We start from the raw sequence: 19,961 nt of genomic DNA, 5'->3' as shown, positions 1-19,961 counted from the left end.
ATTTAACATTATTAATGCTTTTAAAATATACTCTTGTTAAAGAGCACATAGACGTGCAACAAAGGATATCTTCTTCAATCTGAGAACCCAGCTCTTCTTCATCAGCACCAATAGCAATGTAATCATCTGAGAAAAAACAGAATATTAGTAACCTGACAATCTCATCAGCGTTCTACATCCCTGAAAACCCACCTGAAACTCAATCTCAGCCAATTATGAAACAACTGCAGTTGAGTTTTCCTTTTGTATAGGCAAGTTTAATTTACTATCTACTTACCACTTGAAATAACAAAAATAAGTGAAATGAAGAGCAACCAAAGTTTTAAAAAGTAGAAAAAGCCTAACTCTTCCACAAAAACAAAAGTTCTGACATCCAGTTGCAAACACAGTAACAAAAATCACCGCTATACGGAAGAATTTTTAATATTCTAATAGGCTTGGCAAATACCCATCTCCTCAGCATAGAACAGGCTACTCTAAGCAGAAAATATTTTGTATTGTGTTTCATCAATTGTTTCAGTCCACACAATACAAGTATAAGCAATTACTGTTTTGCATGCAAGAGAAAGATTTCATTAGAAACACAGTAATTAAATAACAGAAACAGTATTATTAGATTTTTGTTTTAAATGCAAAGCAGAGATGTGTCATAAAACATGTAAATTAGAGGAAATAAACCATAGCAATTTTGAAGAAAACTCAACACTCGACCTAAATTATCTCAAGATAATTGTTTACTGTTTCTGACTAAAACCCTTACTCATAAAAACAGCTGCCTTTCCAAGACAGCTTAGGACAAATTAGATACAGTATGTATTTTCCTCCTTCTCATTTTAACATGGGTGTACTTCACCCAGTAATCCAAGCACCATCTCTCCTTCAATCTCATGCAGAAGGCTATAAAACCAGAAAATAACCTTATTTTTTGATACCTGTATTCAACCCACATACGATCAGTTTATATGTCTTGTAGAAAACATAGCAAAAAGGAGTTCTTGCAAAACTAGCTAAAATTAAGGCTACACAGAATTATGAATACTAAGATGCTATATGTAATTTCTTGTCACAAATTATTTTAGAAGTCATTGAACTACATATCCACAGGACCACAAATTCATGGCCCTTAGTCAGCTTTGATTACTGTTCATATCCAAATTTCTGTGAATTAAGTGAAAGAATAAAAGAGTGAAGAGGGTAAAAATGGAAGACTCAGAAGTCTGCTTACATTGGGTCAGGTTATGCTAAGCTAAGAACAGAGGAACAGGACTGGGTCATAAGTTCTGGTAGAAAAGGACCCACAAGAAAAAAGTCAGATCATTCTGAGGAGTCCAGTTTCCATTTGCTCCTCATCTAGTGTTATCATTCAATTTGTCAGCTTAAAGACACCCAAGTGTACATGAGGGAGGAAAGGAGGAGACAAAACAGTCAAGGAATTTACAGATGCCCAAAAGCATGAAGATAGAGCAATGCAAGACTCTTACTGTGAGAGAGTCCTATCTCAATGAATCCTCAAAATTAAACTGAAAAAGAGAAAAGCAGCCTTCAAAATCCACAAAGTGAGGGCCCCCAGGGTCTCTGATGTAAGAAAGGTAGGTGTGTGCATAGTGGCATTCTTGGTCAGAGAGAAGACAAAAAACCCAGCAGCTTCCAAGAAAAACAATTCAAATGAGGCATTAAGGAGTCAATAACCTTCCTGAAAAGAAGTTCCACTGTAGGCAAGATATCAGATGAATAGATGACACAAAATGTCCCGTATCATCAGCAACAAAAATGTATTTCAATACATTCCCATGCTGTCAAGGTTTCTCATTACTTGCAGTCTAGGGGAAATGGCCTATGGGTATATACACAGAAATGGACATAAACAGTTTATTTTACCCTACAGGACTTGAGAAAAATAGTGGGAAGGACTGAAATAGAGAAGAAGGAAATAGTTAAAACTCGAAAAATAGTCTACAAAAAGCTCACCTCCTGTTCTGAGAGCTGCAGAGAGCATTTCTCTACATTTCACTCGTACAGAATCCGAAGTGCTTGGAGCCCGGGGAAAAGAAGGAATGAAAGAATTTGAGGGAGCACTACCCTCCTCCTTCCTGCTGTTGGAATTGCTACTTGAACTGCTAAAAAAAGGCAAAAAGAAAACTACTATTAATGTTTTTCCCCCCTCTTCAAATAACTTTGTTCCAGGACAAAACACAGGTCTTTTGCTATACCCATTTGATGGTATTCCAAACAAAAAGAACACAAGCCACTCTTTTAAAGCTACTTATAGCTCTAGCGTCAATACAATTTTAGAAGTGTCTTTAGAATATTCACCAGGGTACTCCACACAATAGAGACGCAGCAGGTATTTCATTCCATTTTGTGGCATGCAAGTTTTAGTTCTTTACATTAACATGAAATCTTTTCTTTCCCCCGTGGAACTTTAAAAAACAGTGAAGACAGAGAACACTAACATGCACCCTGCAGTGAATGCCTTGCATTCAGTCTGCTTACTGTACCGAAGCACTACCAGGATGACAAACAAGCAGCTTCGCAAACTGTAAACTAGAAAGTTTTCAGCTTGCATCACGTCAAATGGTTAGAGGTTAATTTCAATTTGAAAATGGCTGCTACAAACTAATTCACTAAAACCAGAAATGCATAGAAGAAATGGGCCCGCTGGTACTATTTTCCAAATGTTCTTCAGCTCCTATAATGTTGTTAACATGGCCGCACTTTTTCTGAAAACACATATTTTGTGTTTACCAAAAAAAGTGCAGAGTGGGATTGTTTATTGAATATAAAAGCTAACAGACAAAAGTAGTGTTCTAAACCTCTAACGTATGCAATTACCAAAAAACTGTGGCTGAAAGTTGTTTTACAGTTCTCAAAGCTCAGTGATATTAAGAGAGAAAGTACTGAGTATTGAGAAAGACAGGAGTATTTGACAGATGAGACAGATGGAATAAACAATAACTAGTCTGGCTGTATCTTGACCTGAGATTTTCATCTTTAATGTCAGCAGCAGCATGATTTACTCCCCTAACAAAACACCATTTCTTACATAACTCTATTTCAGAAAAGAATGTGGAAGCTGTCTCTAATATGACAAATTTTGACCAACCAATTTAATGTTTACACTGAGTGAGATCAATTTGCATAGTCATGAAGAACTTTGCACCTTTCTTCTCTTGCTTCAGGACTATTTTGTGAGGAAGATGCAGGCTCCTTTTTCTTTTCTTCAGAATCTTTATCAGTTGAAGGTCCATCTGGAAATACAAAACATGAGAAACTCTTTTACCCAGAAATAGTAACCGGTTTAAAGCAGTGGTTAAATATCTTCGATGATTTCTCCCAAACCAGTTGGAAATGCTATCAGCTCCCACTCTTTGCTTTGACCTTCTCTTGCAGTACAGCCTTCCACTCCCCAACACCTTCGCCAACCCAGCAAATGGAGAATGACAACACTTTAGATCCTTCAAGTCAAGTCCAGCATCTGCTTAAACTGGCAGCGAAGACTCGATGAAAACGTAGACTTTTATGATTTATTTTTGCCAACACAGGTGCATGACGTAAACAGTTAAGTTCTTAAATTACTGCATCAGGTCCCTAGAGCTTGTCTTCCATGTTTTAAATATAAGTTCCTACTAAAACCATGCCATTCTCTTTAGACATATTCACAGGATTTCTACTAAAGGACTGAACCAAACAAAACCATGGTGCAAAAGCTACCACAGTTGCCAAAAAATATAAAGACCATTTTCACATGCTTTTTAAGGAGTTTTCCAGACACACACAGGGTATTTTTTGTGACAGCTCTGAAATTATTTGCCTTTGTGATTAAAAATACTTGTATTTGCCTTTCCCATACAGGCTATGTTTAATAGTGATTTTATAAAGACTAAAAACAAAAGCCTTTATTAAAAAAGGCAGACACAACATTTAACTTTAGCCTCGAAAGAACACATACACCCTTCTATTGTAAAGAGGAATTCAGAGTGGCTAAATCAAGCTCCTGCTTTGATTCACTCTCTAGAAAGGCTGACTCTCCACTGTGTAGCAAGAAGAAGAAAAAACAGAGAAAGCCTAGCAAGACTGGCATCACTCACTGACAGATTTTGTGAATTCCTCTCTCTAAGCCCTCACGAAGCTGCTATTACCAGTCTAAATCCACAGACTGTACTACTGGGATAAGCACATATTACAAACTTTTAAAATAACTAACAGATCAGGAAAAGGAGGGAAATCTGATAAGGCTCAGTCTTTCCCACAAAGATGTCTCGAACTAGGTATCTGAATCGTAGAATCACAGGACGGTTCCTGTTGGAGAGGATCTTAAAGATCATCTAGTTCCAACCCCCTGCTATGGGCAGGCACACCTTCCACAAGACCAGGTTGCTCCAAACCAGCCAAATCCTTGTTTAAGCATCTAAAAGTATCCCCATTTCCATCCCCGCATTTCTGTGGGTAACTTGATGGTACAGAAGAAAAAAAAAAAAAAAAAAAAAATCAGATCTCTTATTAAAGCACTGAGCTTTTTTTTCTTTTTCCTAGAGAACAGAAAATTACTGGGTTATTTTTAATAGTAACGATTTACATTTAAGGCTATATAGAAAAGATATTAAACTGAACAGGATTTTGATCCTTTCCTTAACTTTTTAGTTAAGGAATTTATAAAACAAAGTATCACTGTGTCAAAAAATCATCATCATAAAAGGAGACCAGATACAGCCGTACTGGATCAGAGCAAGCACCCATTTACTAGTCTGTCTCCAGCTGTACCTAAAGAGATGCCTACAAAACAGAAATCAGGCAAGCACACAAAGATACTTCTCCAGAATATTTCCTCAGCCTTCAACAGGTCACCTACTGTTTGTAACTTTATATTCAATTCTTACTAAATTTCACCATTAAACAAAAATAGGAAAATTAAACACAGTAGATGATGCACTTGGACTGATTGTCTTTAATAAGCTAAAGCTGTTATTCAAAAAAATCCTAATACAGACATCCATTTATCAACTATTATTTTTAAAAGTAATTTCACTAAGAAAGTAAACAAGGCTATATAAACTGAACAGATCACACAAGTTCTTTTCTATGATACCTAAAAAGCACAATACTAAGAGAAAGAAGACAAATCCCATTTTTAACATGCAGATCCACATGACTACTCTCTATGGCAACAAACACATGATATACGATTTAAAAAAATCTTCTAAATCTGCACATAATCTCATTTACCTTCATCATTTACATGATCATTTTTGTCAGGGGCTTTAAGACAAACTGATAGATCAAACAGCTATCTTGGGGTACACCTCAGGTTCTGCAAAGCAGCATACCTGCCTTAGAGCTGAGCTCCTCTTCAGTCCATTTACCTCCATATATTTTTCTGGCACACAAGCTGTCAAATTCATAGCTGACGTAGGTATCTCCTGCTTATTTTGCATCAACCACACCACTATGGCATAGCTGGCACCTCTTTTTAGTTTATTAAACACTTCCATTTAGCTCAGCACTGTTTCAGAGAAGGTAGGCAGCTGAGAACATCTGCCAATACCCCAACTGCTTCTTTCCCTTACAGAGGGCAGGGTATACCTGAGGTATGGGGATAAAGCAACAGGTAAAAGCGCAGTTCTTTCTACACCTGCAGACTAGTCTATGCAAGCGCATCTCAATCCAAGGTCAAACTTCAGCAGCTGAGACCACTGGAACATTTTCAGCAAGTATGTCTTCAAAATCACAATTTCTTTAATTGCTTAGAGGAGTTTACAGATACTTCTGTTCAATCCAGTTTCAGAAATCTGAAAATAGAGTTAATAATGTTCTCTATGTGCTAGAAATAACCTCCTAAGTGTTTAAGTCATTCACCCTTACGGATCAAATTGGAAAGCACCAAGGAGAGGAAACCTGGAAAGGAAGAATAACAGCTAATGAGGATACAACCAACCACAGAAATTCTAACAAAGTAAAATGGAAAAAATGGACCTTCTGTGAGAGATATTTAAAAATGCCAATCAGCAAGTGATTCACATCAGGAAGTCTACAGACTATCATAAATATTTATATGATATAAATTATAAGTCCCTTTAAAGACACACGATTACTTTTTCAGCTTCATACAGCTATTATAAAATAACAAAACTCTTTTTCAGAACAAACTGAACATTACAGTTTTAGCTACTCCAGGTTCAGAAAGCCATAAAAAAGTCTTTAAGGGGTTTTTGTTTGCTTGTTTGTTTAAATAAGAGACGCTACTTTACATTAATGCTGCTTCTTTAAAATACAAAAACCACACTGGGAACATGAATTGAGTATCAGCCACTGGATTAAGTCTATCAAATTCTGACTACTGCATTGCAGCTTTTACCTGGGACTTGCAATTAATTTGAAAGATACTTCTAGCTTTTCCAGTGAAATAATCTCTTCAGGGGTCAAACATGACATAACAGTGTTCTTTGTTACTAGAACACAATTTTTAATGTAATAATATATGGCCAGATAATGTAATTAATCTGAATGTTAGAAGCCATTAACAGCTTCATTGTAGATTTTCGTAATTATATTACGAGTGAACTCACAATATTTGCTAGTAGCAAGAGAAAAATTAGAAAATATAAAGATGCCACGTTCCATATCTCAAAGAAGTGGCAAATGCTCCATCCCTGGCAGTGTTCAACACCAGACTGGACAGAGCCTTGGGCAAGGCACCCTACTCATGGCAGAAGGGGGCCAACTAGATGATCTTAAGGTCCTTTCCAACCCTAACCATTCTATGATTCTATGTCATTAACTTATAAATTTAACTTTAAATAAAGAATGTTTTTTAAGTGAGATTTTTTTCACAATTATCAATGAAAGGTGGCTACTTATTCCCTGGAAGAACATAAGAATTTCATTTAGCACATTACTGTAGGTTAGTGATTCAGGTATCACCCCCAAAACTTGGAAAGTCTTCTGAGTATTAAGTTAAAAGAAAGAGATATTAGAACAGGTAACAGATGACATAGCTATTAATTTAACAATGACTCTACTTAATATCTCTTTAGGCCACATTTCCCAGACCCTGACAAAAATAATCTTGAGATGCACAAGCAGCTACACTTGTTGGCAATTCCTCTGCAAGATGCAGTAAGACATGAAGATCAGAAAAGCTTCTTTCTAGTAGTAGCATAGGGAGGAAAAATATCTGAAATCTATAAATAAAAATCTTTAAAAATTGCAAACTGTTCATGATTTTGTTATTATCACAATTGACAAAAGAGCATGACATATGAACTCTCCTATATGTGTTTTTTCTCCTATACAGTACGATATAATTTGCATCATGTGCTATTATCTCTCTATTGATAATCAGAACAAAATAAAGATCTACTAAGTGCACATGAAACAGTTCCAAACATACATTTGATAGAAGATCATTTCCAAAGCTCATACTTGATATGGAAATGGAATTACTGAAATAACCTTTGCACTTCATATCTTATAAAGACATGTACTCTAATCAATAGGAAACAATACCCTTAAACACTATTAGACTGTAACTTAGGAACTTTTTTTGTCAATAACTATTTTTTGAGCAAAGCCACTAAGTTACTAGATGTCCTTGAACAACTTTACCCAATGAGAGCTGTCGTGGTTTAAGCCCAGCTGGTAACTCAGAACCACACAGTCACTGGCTCACTCCACCCTCTTTTTCCTCTCCCCACTCTCAGAGGGATGGGAAGGAAAACTGAAAGAATGTAGATAAGAACAGTCCAGCAACTAAGGTATAACACAAATCACTACTGTGACCACCAGTAACAGCAATGATAAGGGAAATAACAAGGGAAGAGAATACAACCGCTCACCACCCGCCAACCTTGTCTCTAAATTGGAGAGACATCAATTTGATAGGTGGACCACTCAGTGGATAAAGAACTGGCTCGATGGCCACATGCAAAGAGTTGTGGTCAATGGCTCAATGTCCGGCTGGAGACCAGTAACAAGTGGTGTCCCTCAGGGATCGGTGTTGGGACCGGTCTTGTTCAACATCTTTGTCGATGACATGGACAGTGGGATTGCGTGTGCCCTCAGCAAGTTTGCCGATGACACCAAGCTGTGTGGTTTGGTTGATACGCTGGAGGGAAGGAATGCCATCCAGAGGGACCTTGACACGCTTGTGAGGTGGGCTGATGCCAACCTCATGAAGTTTAACCATGACAAGTGCAAGGTCCTATACCTGGGTCGGAGCAATCCCAGGCACAGCTACAGGTTGGGCAGAGAAGAGATTCAGAGCAGCCCTGTGGAGAAGGACTTGGGGGTGTTGGTTGATGAGAAAATGAACATGAGCTGGCTTCGGTGTGCGCTCGCAGCCCAGAAAGCCAACCATACCCTGGCTGCATCAAAAGCAGTGTGACCAGCAGGTCGAAAGAGGTGATCCTGCTCCTCTCCTCTACTCTGCTCTTGTGAGACCCCACCTGGAGTACTGTGTGCAGTTCTGGTGTCCTCAACATAAAAAGGACATGGAACTGTTGGAACAAGTCCAGAGGAGGGGCACGAGGACGATCAGGGGACTGGAGCACCTCCCATATGAAGACAGGCTGAGAAAGTTGGGGCTGTTCAGCCTGGAGAAGAGAAGGCTGCGTGGAGACCTCATAGCAGCCTTCCAGTATCTGAAAGGGGCCTATAAAGATGCTGGGGATGGACTATTCATTAGGGACCATAGTGACAGGACAAGGGGTAACAGGTTAAAACTTAAACAGAGGAAGTTTAATTTGGATATAAGGAAGAAGTTCTTTACTGTGAGGGTGTTGAGGCACTGGAATGGGTTGCCCAGGGAGGTTGTGAATGCTCCATCCCTGGCAGTGTTCAGGGCCAGGTTGGACGAAGCCTTGGGTGACATGGTTTATTGTGAGGTGTCCCTGTCCATGGCAGGGGGACTGGAACTAGATGATCTCAAGGTCCTTTCCAACCCTAACTATTCTATGATTCTATGACCGATACCCAGCCCGACCCGAGCAGCGATCTAGCCCTTCTGGGTAACTGCCCCCCCAGTTTATATAGTGGGCATGACGTGCTGTGGTATGGAATACCTCTTTGGCTAGTTTGGATCAGGTGTCATGTCTCTGCTTCCTCCCGGCTTCCCCTCCTCCCTGGCAGAGCATGAGACTCAGAAAGTGCTTGGCCAGAGTAAACATTTGAGCAGTAACTAAAAACACTGGTGTTATCAGCGGTGTTCCCAGGCTGAAAGTCAAAAACACAGCACTGCACCACCTACTAAGAAGGAGAAAAATGAATGCTACTGCTGAACCCAGGACACAGCATTAACATAACTGTAAGATAATCTTAGACCTTTCCAGCTTGCTCCAGTAGAATCAAACCCAGGTTTGAAATAACAAAGGATTCCATGAACAAAGTAATCAAGAGTAAAACACTCCTGTGAAGTCTGGCTGGTGTTACCGTCTCTTGACAACATCAAGCACTTCAACTTTCTTTTAAAATAAAATTACTCAGGCATGCACTTTTTTTGGAATAGGCATTTCAAAATGCTCATGAGACTATTTTTAGTTTTTAGTACCAGCAATAGGTATCACACATGCACTTAATGTTAAAATGACTGTCCGATCAGTTTGCATTTCCAGTTCAGTATATAAACTTACTGGAGTAATTCTGTATTGCCAGTTCAGTATATAAACTTACTGAAGTCTACTTAGAGATCTGGACATTCTTTTTCACTATATACTCTTAAAGAGTTCAGCAAGTAACTACTTGTGATGAAGAATGTTAAATTCCTTTAAGAATTTGTTGGTTTTTAATAAAAAGAAACACTCCTCAACCTAAAATGGGTGTGCATAAATCCATTATCTGCATAGCATGCCCTATATATTCAGCCACTTGGCAAAACAATCATCTGCAAATCCTGTGTTATAACTCCACAGTATTTTATTCTGAGAGCTGAATTTGCTTCCTTATGTAAACTGTGACCAACTCAGCTGTGTGGTTTAACATTTTTACAGCAACATCTAGAAGTGATCTCCCACTGTAGCTCACTCAGTGAGTCACTTCAGACAACACTTGGAAGCCTTGTGCTGGGCAGCCTTTGACACCCCTTAAGAAACACTGGTAGCCTTCCATGGCTCTAGTCAAGCTATAAACATCTGGTGATTCACAACCTGACTTTGATTCCTTCTCATGTTTCCCATACGTTCTTAAAAGATAAGTTCCAATAGCATTGAACTTAAACAGTACTTGCAGCCTGAACAGTCAACAATTCTTGCCTAAATTCAAAATGTCATTTATAAAAATAACTCACAAAGACTTCAGATCTCTGAGTACAGTGCTTGGTATGATTAACAGCTGTCTGCTTCTGCTGCCATCTTTGATCCATACCATTTTACATGCACTATGAACAGCACAATGGAAACTGATTTCTCAAGCAGCTCAACATAAGGTATTTCATATTCTTCTGAGAAAGTCAAAACTAATGACAAAACTGAGTAAGAGTACTTTGTAAGATTCTCACCCATACTTTGTGCAGCCCAGAGAGCCTACCTTCCATACTTATGAAATTTCAAGTTCTAATTAATTATTAAGCAATGAAATGAGGTGAAACTTTTGCCCTACTATGCCTTATTATAAGGTCTGAATCACAATCAAGGAGAATTTAACTAAGTTTTGAATTCAAGCACTGCTGTTTTTTCAGGAATAATCTGTTTTTATGTAGGAAGTGCACAACCAAACTATGCTAGACCTGGCACAATAGTGTGCATGCAATAGTACCTTCCCTACAACAAAAATTAGAACACAAACAGTCACATACCCATTGCCTCAAGAAGAAAGTATTCAGTTCTGATTAATGTCAAGTATTTGCTATTTACTTTCCAATTTATCATATGTTTGACTTCACCTAATGCAAGAAGCCTCCCAACTGTCTTAAAACGATCTGAATGTGTGAGCCACCAAAAGGGGAAGGTCCACCTTGCTCCAACTATAGGTTACTGCCACAATCTCTGTGCAGAAAACAGTAACTGCAAACAGGCTGGACCAGAAAACTGACACAGTTGAAACACAAGCCAGAAGAAATGAACAAAGCCATTAACTGGTCAGTTCCCAGCTCTGGTCTCCTGGATAGCTACTTGAGCATCAGTTGTAGCACAGGAGGGAAGCCAGGACCACCCCTTTCAGCAGAGGTCTGCACCCAGATTGACCTGCTGCAGCCACCAGGCACCACAGTCTTACTCCAGATTTCCACAGCATGAACACACTCTGGTTCTCTGGAGGGAATACTACTCCCTGTGTTTCACAATGTTTGAACATTTAAGGATCAGTCAGCTGTTAGAAACAATATAGAAAGACAAGTTTACTGACTTAGGATGCGCTGTTAAAAAAAAAAAGAAAAAAAGAAGAGACAAGGCTATTTTTACAGCCTCAACAAATACACACCCATTCCTTTGCTCATTAGCACCACCTCACCCACTGCTCACCCCTCTCCCCCCCCTAAAAAAAGCTGTATCATCCAACGGCAATCCCCAGAAATGCTAATTCAGGAAGGGGTAGGGGGGAAGAGTATTTCCTCTACTTTGTTGCCTAAACTAAGTCGCAGTATCACAAATTTGAACCTTTAGATTAAAAAGAAAAAATAACTTTGATAGGGCCTTTTTTGAATTTTCATTTAGGTTAGTAACTCGAGAGCTAGTTTACTTAATCCAGCTGCTGCTTTTAGAAGTCTTTAGAATAACTCAACATGTAAGTCCATTTCTCCACTTATGTATCTTACCATTTCATGCACTGGATAGAATACAGTTGGACTTCAAATTCTAAGTGGAAATATAAAAATAAAAAGTACATAATGTGCACTATTTGCCACTGAACTCTGATCAGATCCTTTATGAAGTACACATTTAATCTGTAAATCATTACCATAAATTAAAAAATATTTTATCACCATATCTAGCATTACCTAATTACTAAAACTAACCTATTTACTATTATCTAACTTTTAAAATGAAGGATAAAAAATTATGTCTGCTGTAGAGAGTGTTGCTTCTTACTAGAATGTAGAAGGTGACAGGATTGTAGTAGTTGTTGTGATAAACACTATCACAGCAAATACCGGCTCTACGTAAGTTACAACATTCTGAAGCTGTGAGATCAAGAAGAACAACTCTGATACCCAATAAATCAGCATTGTGACGAATGACTATTAATCCAGTCAAATCTGTCGTTATCTCAACCCTTCGTGCCCCACGTTGGGCGCCAAAAAAGAACTGTCGTGGTTTAAACCCAGTCAGGTAATTCGTTCACTCACTTCCCCCCCTTTCTTGCCCTCCCCCTGCTCTCGGAGGGACGGAGAGGAGAATCAAAAGAATGCAACTCCCACGGGTTGAGATAAGAACAGTTTAGTAACTAAGGTATAACACAAATCACTACTGCTACCACCAATGATAATAATGATAAAGGAAATAACAAGGGAACAGAATACAACACCTCACCACCCACTGACCGATAACTCGCCCCCCAAGCCCGACCAAGCTCCGACCGATACCTCCTCCAACCCTGCAGTCTCCCAGCCCTTCCAGCTAACTCCCAGTTACATCCTGGGTATGACGTGCTGTGGTATGGAATAGCTCTTTGGTCAGTTTGGGTCAGGTGTCCTGTCTCTGCTTCCTCCTGGCTTCCCCTCCTCCCTGGCAGAGCATGAGGCTCACAAAGTCCTTGGCCAAACCAAAACATCTCTATCAGCTCTGTTCCCGAGCCGAAAGTCAAAACACTGCACTGCACCAGCTACCAAGGAGGAGAAACATGACTGCTACTGCTGAACCCAGGACATAGTGATAGGACAAGAGGTAACGAGTTCAAACTTACACAGGGGAAGTTCAGGTTGGATGTAAGGAAGAAGTTCTTTACTGTGAGGGTGCTGAGGCACAGGAACAGGTTGCCCAGAGAAGTGGTGAATGCTCCATCCCTGGCAGTGTTCCAGGTCAGGCTGGATGAGGCTTTGAATAACCCGGTCTAGTAGCAAGTGTCCCTGCCCTTGGCAGGGGGATTGGAACCAGATGATCTTAAGATCCTTTCCAACACTAACTATTCTATTCTATGACAGCAGTGACAAATTCTGTTTCTACATACATATACTGTCAGATGGATACAAAGTAATTTCTAAACCATTTACAAGAGAGTAATAAAATACCCAACAAAATACTTCACCATTGATGAAAATGAAGCTGACTTCAAATGGCAGGGAACTCTAACTTTTTCCAGGTATTTAGACAGAATGCCACATATTTCCATCAGCAGAACATTAAGTAAACTGTTACCTGTTTCAAACTTTAACCTTCCTAAATCTTAGTTTACCTAAAATGAGATACAAAGAAATGAGATACAAAGAAATGACACAGAGTACAGCGTGTGAACAAAAACAGCTGGACTCAGTTTGAGATTTGAATATTTTCAAACCCATTAAGTACTACAAAATAACCCTGAATAAAACCCTGCTAACAAGAAATTTCCCATTAACTGCATTCACTGCCTTAAGGAAAATTAAACAAAAATTATTAAGTCACTAATTGGTAAGTTGTTTATGCAGGTTTTAGAAATTACAGATCTATTTCCCACTACCTGTAAGTTCTAACAGACTTTTAACGTCTATTTTTTTTTCTGTTTTCTTCCTCTTCACACATCACTTTATAACCAAACTTCAAAGCCACCACACTCTCATACAAGATTCTGCACAAGCTTTTCAGAGCACCTGTTGTATTTGACAAAGGAAATAGTCCAGAACAGGTTCGTTACTGCTTAGTACTGGCAATACAGTCACTCTAGCTCAACAGCAAGCAATGAGACTTCAGAAATGAGTCATGTCACAGAAACTGGCTTCCTACTGCTCACCAGCCCCAGTAAAAACATATTAACCTTTCCCATCAATGCCCTTTCAGAGTACTGCACTGGTGATAGTCAAAGAGTAAAAACCAGCTACCTCAGTGCAGAAAGTTTCAATACTTACACAGGAGCACAAATATATCTAAATAAAGGTAGTGTCTAGGTTTTGCATTAAGACTGCATACAGTTAAAACATGCAAGAACAGGGAGAACATGGAAGAACGTTTGTGTCACCATACCTAACAGTTTTTTCCAAGACTTGATCAGAGATTTTGCTAAAGATGTAACTTCTTCATCTGTGCTCTGTTTGCGTATTGCATTCACTGACATTCCAATTCTGGTAGACTGCAAAAGAAAGAAAAAAAAACCCGCTATGAGAGGTGACATGAAGACAATTTAACAAGCAAACATACATAAAGTTGTACTTTTACGTATATTTTTTAAAGTATACTTTTTCCTGGTTTTGTGCTGTGGGGTTTGGTTGTTTTGTTCTTGCTTTGGTTAGAAGAATATCAGGATGAAGTCATGCCAGCCTTCACAAAACTTATTTTAACATGGACATTTTAAAAAGAAATACAATAGTATTACCATTTGTTGCCATCACAGAAGTTGGAGGGAGGAGAGGGCAGCAAGAAGAGTCAATCAGATTTTTGCTCCCAAACCACTCAAAAACAACTCAGCAGAACTACTTACTTAAACTAAGTACAACATACAAAACATCTAACAGCGCAAAAACTGTACCTACATCTTCACATTATATAGTTTTTAGCAGGGATTCTAGCCTCAAAGCCTTATTTTTCTGTGCAGCAGTGACTGTATTTATGTTTTGGCATAATCAGAAGCTTGCTGGCTGCTTCAGTGACTCTTAGAATTCCTGTTTTGTGGCTGCAATAGAAGTGGCAATACTAATTGGGAAAGACCACGTTTTAGGTTCCTAATAATTTTGGTGATACTGAGATTCTTTAAAATCTTAAGCACATAGGGTTTTGCTTTTAGATAGAACCAATTAAGACTAGCCTACCCCTTTGAAAAGGCTAAGATAGTGACAGGCTTTAAACCTTTGGCACTACTGCCACCTATAGAATGAAAAGCAGATTCATTTACAATTCACTCCTTTTAAGACTGGGAAGATTAGGATAATAAATTTAGCTCAAAGGCAACAACAGTTTCATTTTAGAAGACTTCTGACTAAGGTGTTAACCCAACAAGTAAAACTTTCCCACACTTTCAGTTTCACGAGAGGAGAAAAGCATTTAACACCACAAATAAGGATTGTATTATCATTTCATATTTTGACTAATAACTACAATTATTTTGTTCTTAAAAGACCAGGTTTGTTGCATTTACCATTTATGGGACTCACTAACTATAAATTTTCTATTTACTTTTGCAATAGTTCATCCTAAATTTCCTTCTCCTTTAAAGGGAAATTTCAATCTTTGTGACTTGCTAAGAATGGAAATGATTTGTTCTTGTAAATTACTCCTTACAACCCACACAACACTTCCTTGGGGCACCATGGATGCACTACATGACTAGAAATGTATTGAAATATTCAGTAGCTATTTCATTTTTCTCATTCAGGTATCTATAAAAAAAAACCCAACCCTCCCTTGATAACTGTGCACAACCACAGCCTACTCTCCTCAAGTAAAAGACACCAACTTACAGACTTATTTACACAAATAAAACTCAAAAAATCAAGTAAAACTCAAAATTAATTGGATAAATTGTTCTCTTCTTCTGATCACACAAGAGAAACATTATGGTAACTGTCTAACAGTTTACTAAAAAGGCAGTACATAAACATAGTTAATTTGCTTGCTTTTATAGAACACTTGACCTCGCCTTGCCTAAAGAGAGGGGAAGGAATGACCCACCAATTTATTTGCCTGCAAACTGACACTGGTAATTGCGAAAGATCAGTGTTATGTTCTCAAAATTACAGTGCTTTAAAGATAAATCAGCTGTCAGCATTTGAAATTTCTTCAGTCTTCCATCCTGCAGAGCTGCTCTTGTCAGAGTCTTTTTAAGCAGAAAACTCCAGTATTTTTGCCTAGCCCATTGTTACTTGTTGAATTGCTTTCTCTCTGTGACATTTCATAAGTGTGTAGGTATATAAAAACCTTTTTCAGCCAGTCCAAAATGCATTTTAATGGATCATTCTTCCCCATTTCAAATTCTAGACCACCTTCCATCTGCTTGCTGAGTAAAGAGGCTCAGAGACAGCACAAAACAGCTGTTTTCATCCCTGAAGCATTCAAGCTTCAGGCTAAGTAGCCTTCAGTTCGTATGAGCAATAGCATATGTAACCTATGACTAAACCCAACACAAAGCGTATGGTGGCAGCTAGTCTTCTCTAAACCAGAGCAAATGAAAAAAATTAAGGAACATAGCTGATGAAGTAACCATTGAAGCAGAAAGAGGTGTTAGCAACTTTTAAATTGTGAGAGAGCAGGAGGACAGAGAATTGGGGAGCTCCTGGACCAAAGCAAAATCAAATCAAGCCCTGAAGAATAACCACCTCTAGGTTTCCCAGATCCCATTAGCCGGCAAGAAGTCATTAACAATGACTGCAGATTACAGCCTAGTTTTGCATACTTGTATGCAATTTCCAGTAAAACCTGTTTGTTTAGCTGTGCACTACCCACAATTAGCACGAGGGACACGATGCCTTTAATACTGTGTGGCTGCTAAATAGATTTGCAACTCTGACCACTGGATAAATCACATGTGAGGAAGGCTACTGGCTCTCTCCCTAGCTAAGCAAGGATCAACTTGCTTACATAAAGCTCATTAGACACGACACAGTCATATTATTGTCTGTAGCCACTTCAGCTTTCCGTGACAAAATTCCCTCAAGAATGACACAAGCACAAGTCCAGACTACTGATGTGCACCTTCCTGTTCCATACACCTGTAAATTGCTCAGAGGAGCTTGACAGCTCAGACTGAAACAACAGTCATATTACAGGAAAATATGTCACTTCTCATATTAGACAGGAATAATGAAACTATTATATCATCTAGCAGTGCTTTTCTCAATGTGTGTGTATATATATACACAATATGGAATACAACATCTCAATATAATATATATAACATATATATATGAAGTATAATATATACTATATAACACTCATTTTTCAAAGGAGTTTCAGCAGAGGAATCTACTTTAATAGTGCAATCTTCTTCAACATTTTCTGGCTTCACCGTCATCAGAGTTAATATCTGCAACATAACAACCATAAGAAAATAATACCTGCAACAACTCAAGGGTCATGGGAATATTCTTAAGCTCCTTCAATAAATCAAGAGCTCCAGCCTGCAAAAAAAAGAAACAAAAAAAGTCAAATTCAGTAGCAATCAAGTACTTTAAACATAACATAACAACAACATACTCTTTCTTATCTGCTTTCAAGGTCGCAGATTGGATTCAAATCAACAGTTCCCAAATTATCCACAGAACTACTCTAAGCCAAGGAAAGTTCTCCTTCACAAACTCTAAGCATTAACAGGTCTTAACTCAGAAATCAAAGTATTCATTCAAAGACTAGAAAAGCTTTATGCCATATAATTGAAATGCATTGTCAATTACTACTTAACCAACACACATCCTCAGGAAAACAGCCTCAAGGGCACTTCACTTAACAGCATCAGAAAACAACCCAGAAAACTGCACCAATTTTCAGTTCAGAACAATCTGATGTTTTAGCACAAGAACTTGGAGTTGAGAAGCTCTGCACAGTGCCTCAGTAACGTGCATATATACATACATATAAATATATAGAAACCATATATAGCAAACATTCTTGCAGCGGTGTGGTAAAGCCAAAGTAGTTTACTGGTTTAAAAACCATGATCAGATTACACTATTTTACTAGACAAAGCTATAGTTTCCCCCAGAGAAAAAGATATCTTTGTGGGTATGCCTAAATAAAAAAAGCTGAGCAAGACTTGTCTTTCAAGTCTTATTTTCAACTATTAAATTTGAGTATTAATTCAATGAAATACAGATTACTGCAGAAAACACTCTACAGCCTATACAAGACTGGCAAAGCATCAGCGTGTTGCAAACTAGAAGCCAGAGCCCACCCTAATGTGCTGTAACATCTGAGCTAATCCCCTTGTTTATTATTCAGCCATTGTGGGCTTTTCTTTTATGCTTTTCCTATGCTAAGACCATAAGGAAAAGCAAAAATTAACACTGTTTAAGCAGCAACTTTCTAGATAGATGACAATTTCAGAGACTTAACTGTTAGGTATTAATAAACTCTATACACAGCTACTCTTAACAATTCATTCCTTGGCAATGTTGGCCTTACTTAAAACCAAAATTTTCATAAATGTTAGCTTCATGATTTACTTTAATCTCTAACTACCCTTGATAATTTACACTACTTAAGCAAAACTCTGCACCATCCACATCTTACTGTACACGCTTTGCACACAAGAGACCACTCAGGCTAAGCCACCTTCCCTCTGTTTTGGTTTTTTGATTCATGAGGTTTAGAAATAAACCCCACAAAATTTCCATCCTGCAGATCTTTGGAATTTGATTCCTATTTCCTTACCTCTCTCTCAACACATCCTATTTTTGGTTACTTTAATATGCATTTTCCTTGCCTTTATTTTTAAATTATCCCTACTCAACTTCTAATATGACACCTGTTGCAAGTAAATGCTTGTAATCTGCTGCATCTGAAGGTTTTACAATTTAACCACTAAAGACAGCACATAAAATAACCACCCAGAAGCTGAGAACAATGAAAGTGGAACTTCTGGGCCACATGCAACAGGCACAGCTTTGCATATTTTCAAATGTCTGCTACAACCTCTGTTTTTTTAAAAACACCTGATAGCAGAGAAGCCTCTAAAAACAAAAAACAAACGTTTCACTATGTCCCACCTTACACAAATTCAATTCACTTACAAAACTAAAGAAGTCTTATTTAATTTCTATTCGTGATATACAAAACTTTTATAGCAGCAATAATCCAAGACTGGGCAATGTTATGCTGTTTTCAGGAGCTAAACTGACTTAACATACTAAACCATTTCTTCTACACAGCCGTAAATGTGGTCTCTTCTGTGCAAACACAGATCCAAGTAAAGCAAGTTAATTATCCTCACTGCTACAAAACAAATTCAAGGAAACTTTCTTAGCTGAAACAAAATGAATGACAAAAGTCAACATGCCATTTTCAAACGTACAATCCAATAACACCTCTGAACCAATACTTAGCAAACTGGGAACAGTATTTCAAAATAAACCAAGGTTATTGTAGTCTGCAATTTCAGCATAACAATGATGCTGCAATGCAAAGTAGCATTCTCCTCACCTCATCTTAGAAATAGTCTAGTCAGAATTCCTTTGCCTCCAAAATCCCTTTCCAACTCTACATGTCAAGCAACTTTAGTACTCCAAGTCTAAATGTTTTCCAAAACTAGTAACTTGATACACTGTAGGTTAACAAACCAGGCAACAAGTAAAAAAAAACCCATCCAGGTATTATCTACACAGATGTTACCTACATTTCATACTGTTTTCTGTACCAAATTACCAAAATTTCTGATGCACTAATGCTTTCTAGGTTTTCACTCTAATCAACTATATTAAGTGTACCAAGAATTAGATGCTTTAAAATGAAATTTAATTTGAGTTTAAACTCACGGCAACTGAACAGTTTTTCATAACCGCTTTTCTTGGCACAAAGTCCTTCCTTTTTGCAAAACCAGACTGGAAACTGCACCGCAAATCTTGCAATTCCTATTTTTCTAACGTAATGTTAAAAAAAAAACAACACAAAACCACATTATTATGAATCTTCTTTAAAAAGCATTTCTATAATTTTATAGTAAATGAAAGGCAATGCCCTATTCCACTAGGACAGCTGGCTTTCAGTTTAGGTTGCTACTTGAACTAACGAAGTCAGCTTCATACAGATTTAGTAGACTACTCCTCTCAGCTTCCCACAGTTGGTCAAATCACAACACCAGAATGATGTCACATATTCATATTTTAAAGCTAACGGAGTATGTTTCTCAAGACAGCCGAGCCATTCAGTTAGAATTCTGTTCTACTTAAGGCAGCAATCATTTAATAATAACATGGACAA

At 38.0% G+C, this 19,961-nt stretch overlaps 2 protein-coding genes across 2 annotated transcripts in view; both read right to left on the bottom strand.

The window, feature by feature from the left end:
• ATP6V1H (ATPase H+ transporting V1 subunit H) overlaps positions 1 to 19,961 on the bottom strand; it is a 287,370-nt gene that overhangs the window by 107,188 nt on the left and 160,221 nt on the right. The gene's annotated exons all lie outside the window — the stretch shown is intronic.
• The window catches only part of TCEA1 (transcription elongation factor A1), a 28,625-nt gene that overhangs the window by 5,429 nt on the left and 3,235 nt on the right, over positions 1 to 19,961 (bottom strand). Inside the window, exons 2-6 of the mRNA XM_061448484.1 lie at positions 17,105 to 17,167; positions 14,082 to 14,187; positions 3,161 to 3,248; positions 1,969 to 2,117; positions 70 to 126 (exon numbers count right to left, since the gene is read on the bottom strand). Of these exons, the coding sequence (XP_061304468.1) occupies positions 70 to 126; positions 1,969 to 2,117; positions 3,161 to 3,248; positions 14,082 to 14,187; positions 17,105 to 17,167 (463 nt within the window). The remainder of the gene's footprint in view (positions 1 to 69; positions 127 to 1,968; positions 2,118 to 3,160; positions 3,249 to 14,081; positions 14,188 to 17,104; positions 17,168 to 19,961) is intronic.

The sequence above is a fragment of the Pezoporus flaviventris genome, unplaced genomic scaffold (genome assembly GCF_033815535.1).
Source record: "Pezoporus flaviventris isolate CSIRO_AGI_PZ_B2104156 unplaced genomic scaffold, CSIRO_AGI_Pfla_v1 ptg000007l, whole genome shotgun sequence".
NCBI classification, from domain to species: domain Eukaryota; kingdom Metazoa; phylum Chordata; class Aves; order Psittaciformes; family Psittacidae; genus Pezoporus; species Pezoporus flaviventris.
The sequence above is the reverse complement of the archived record's forward strand: the minus strand, read 5'-3'. Positions and strand labels throughout refer to the sequence as shown.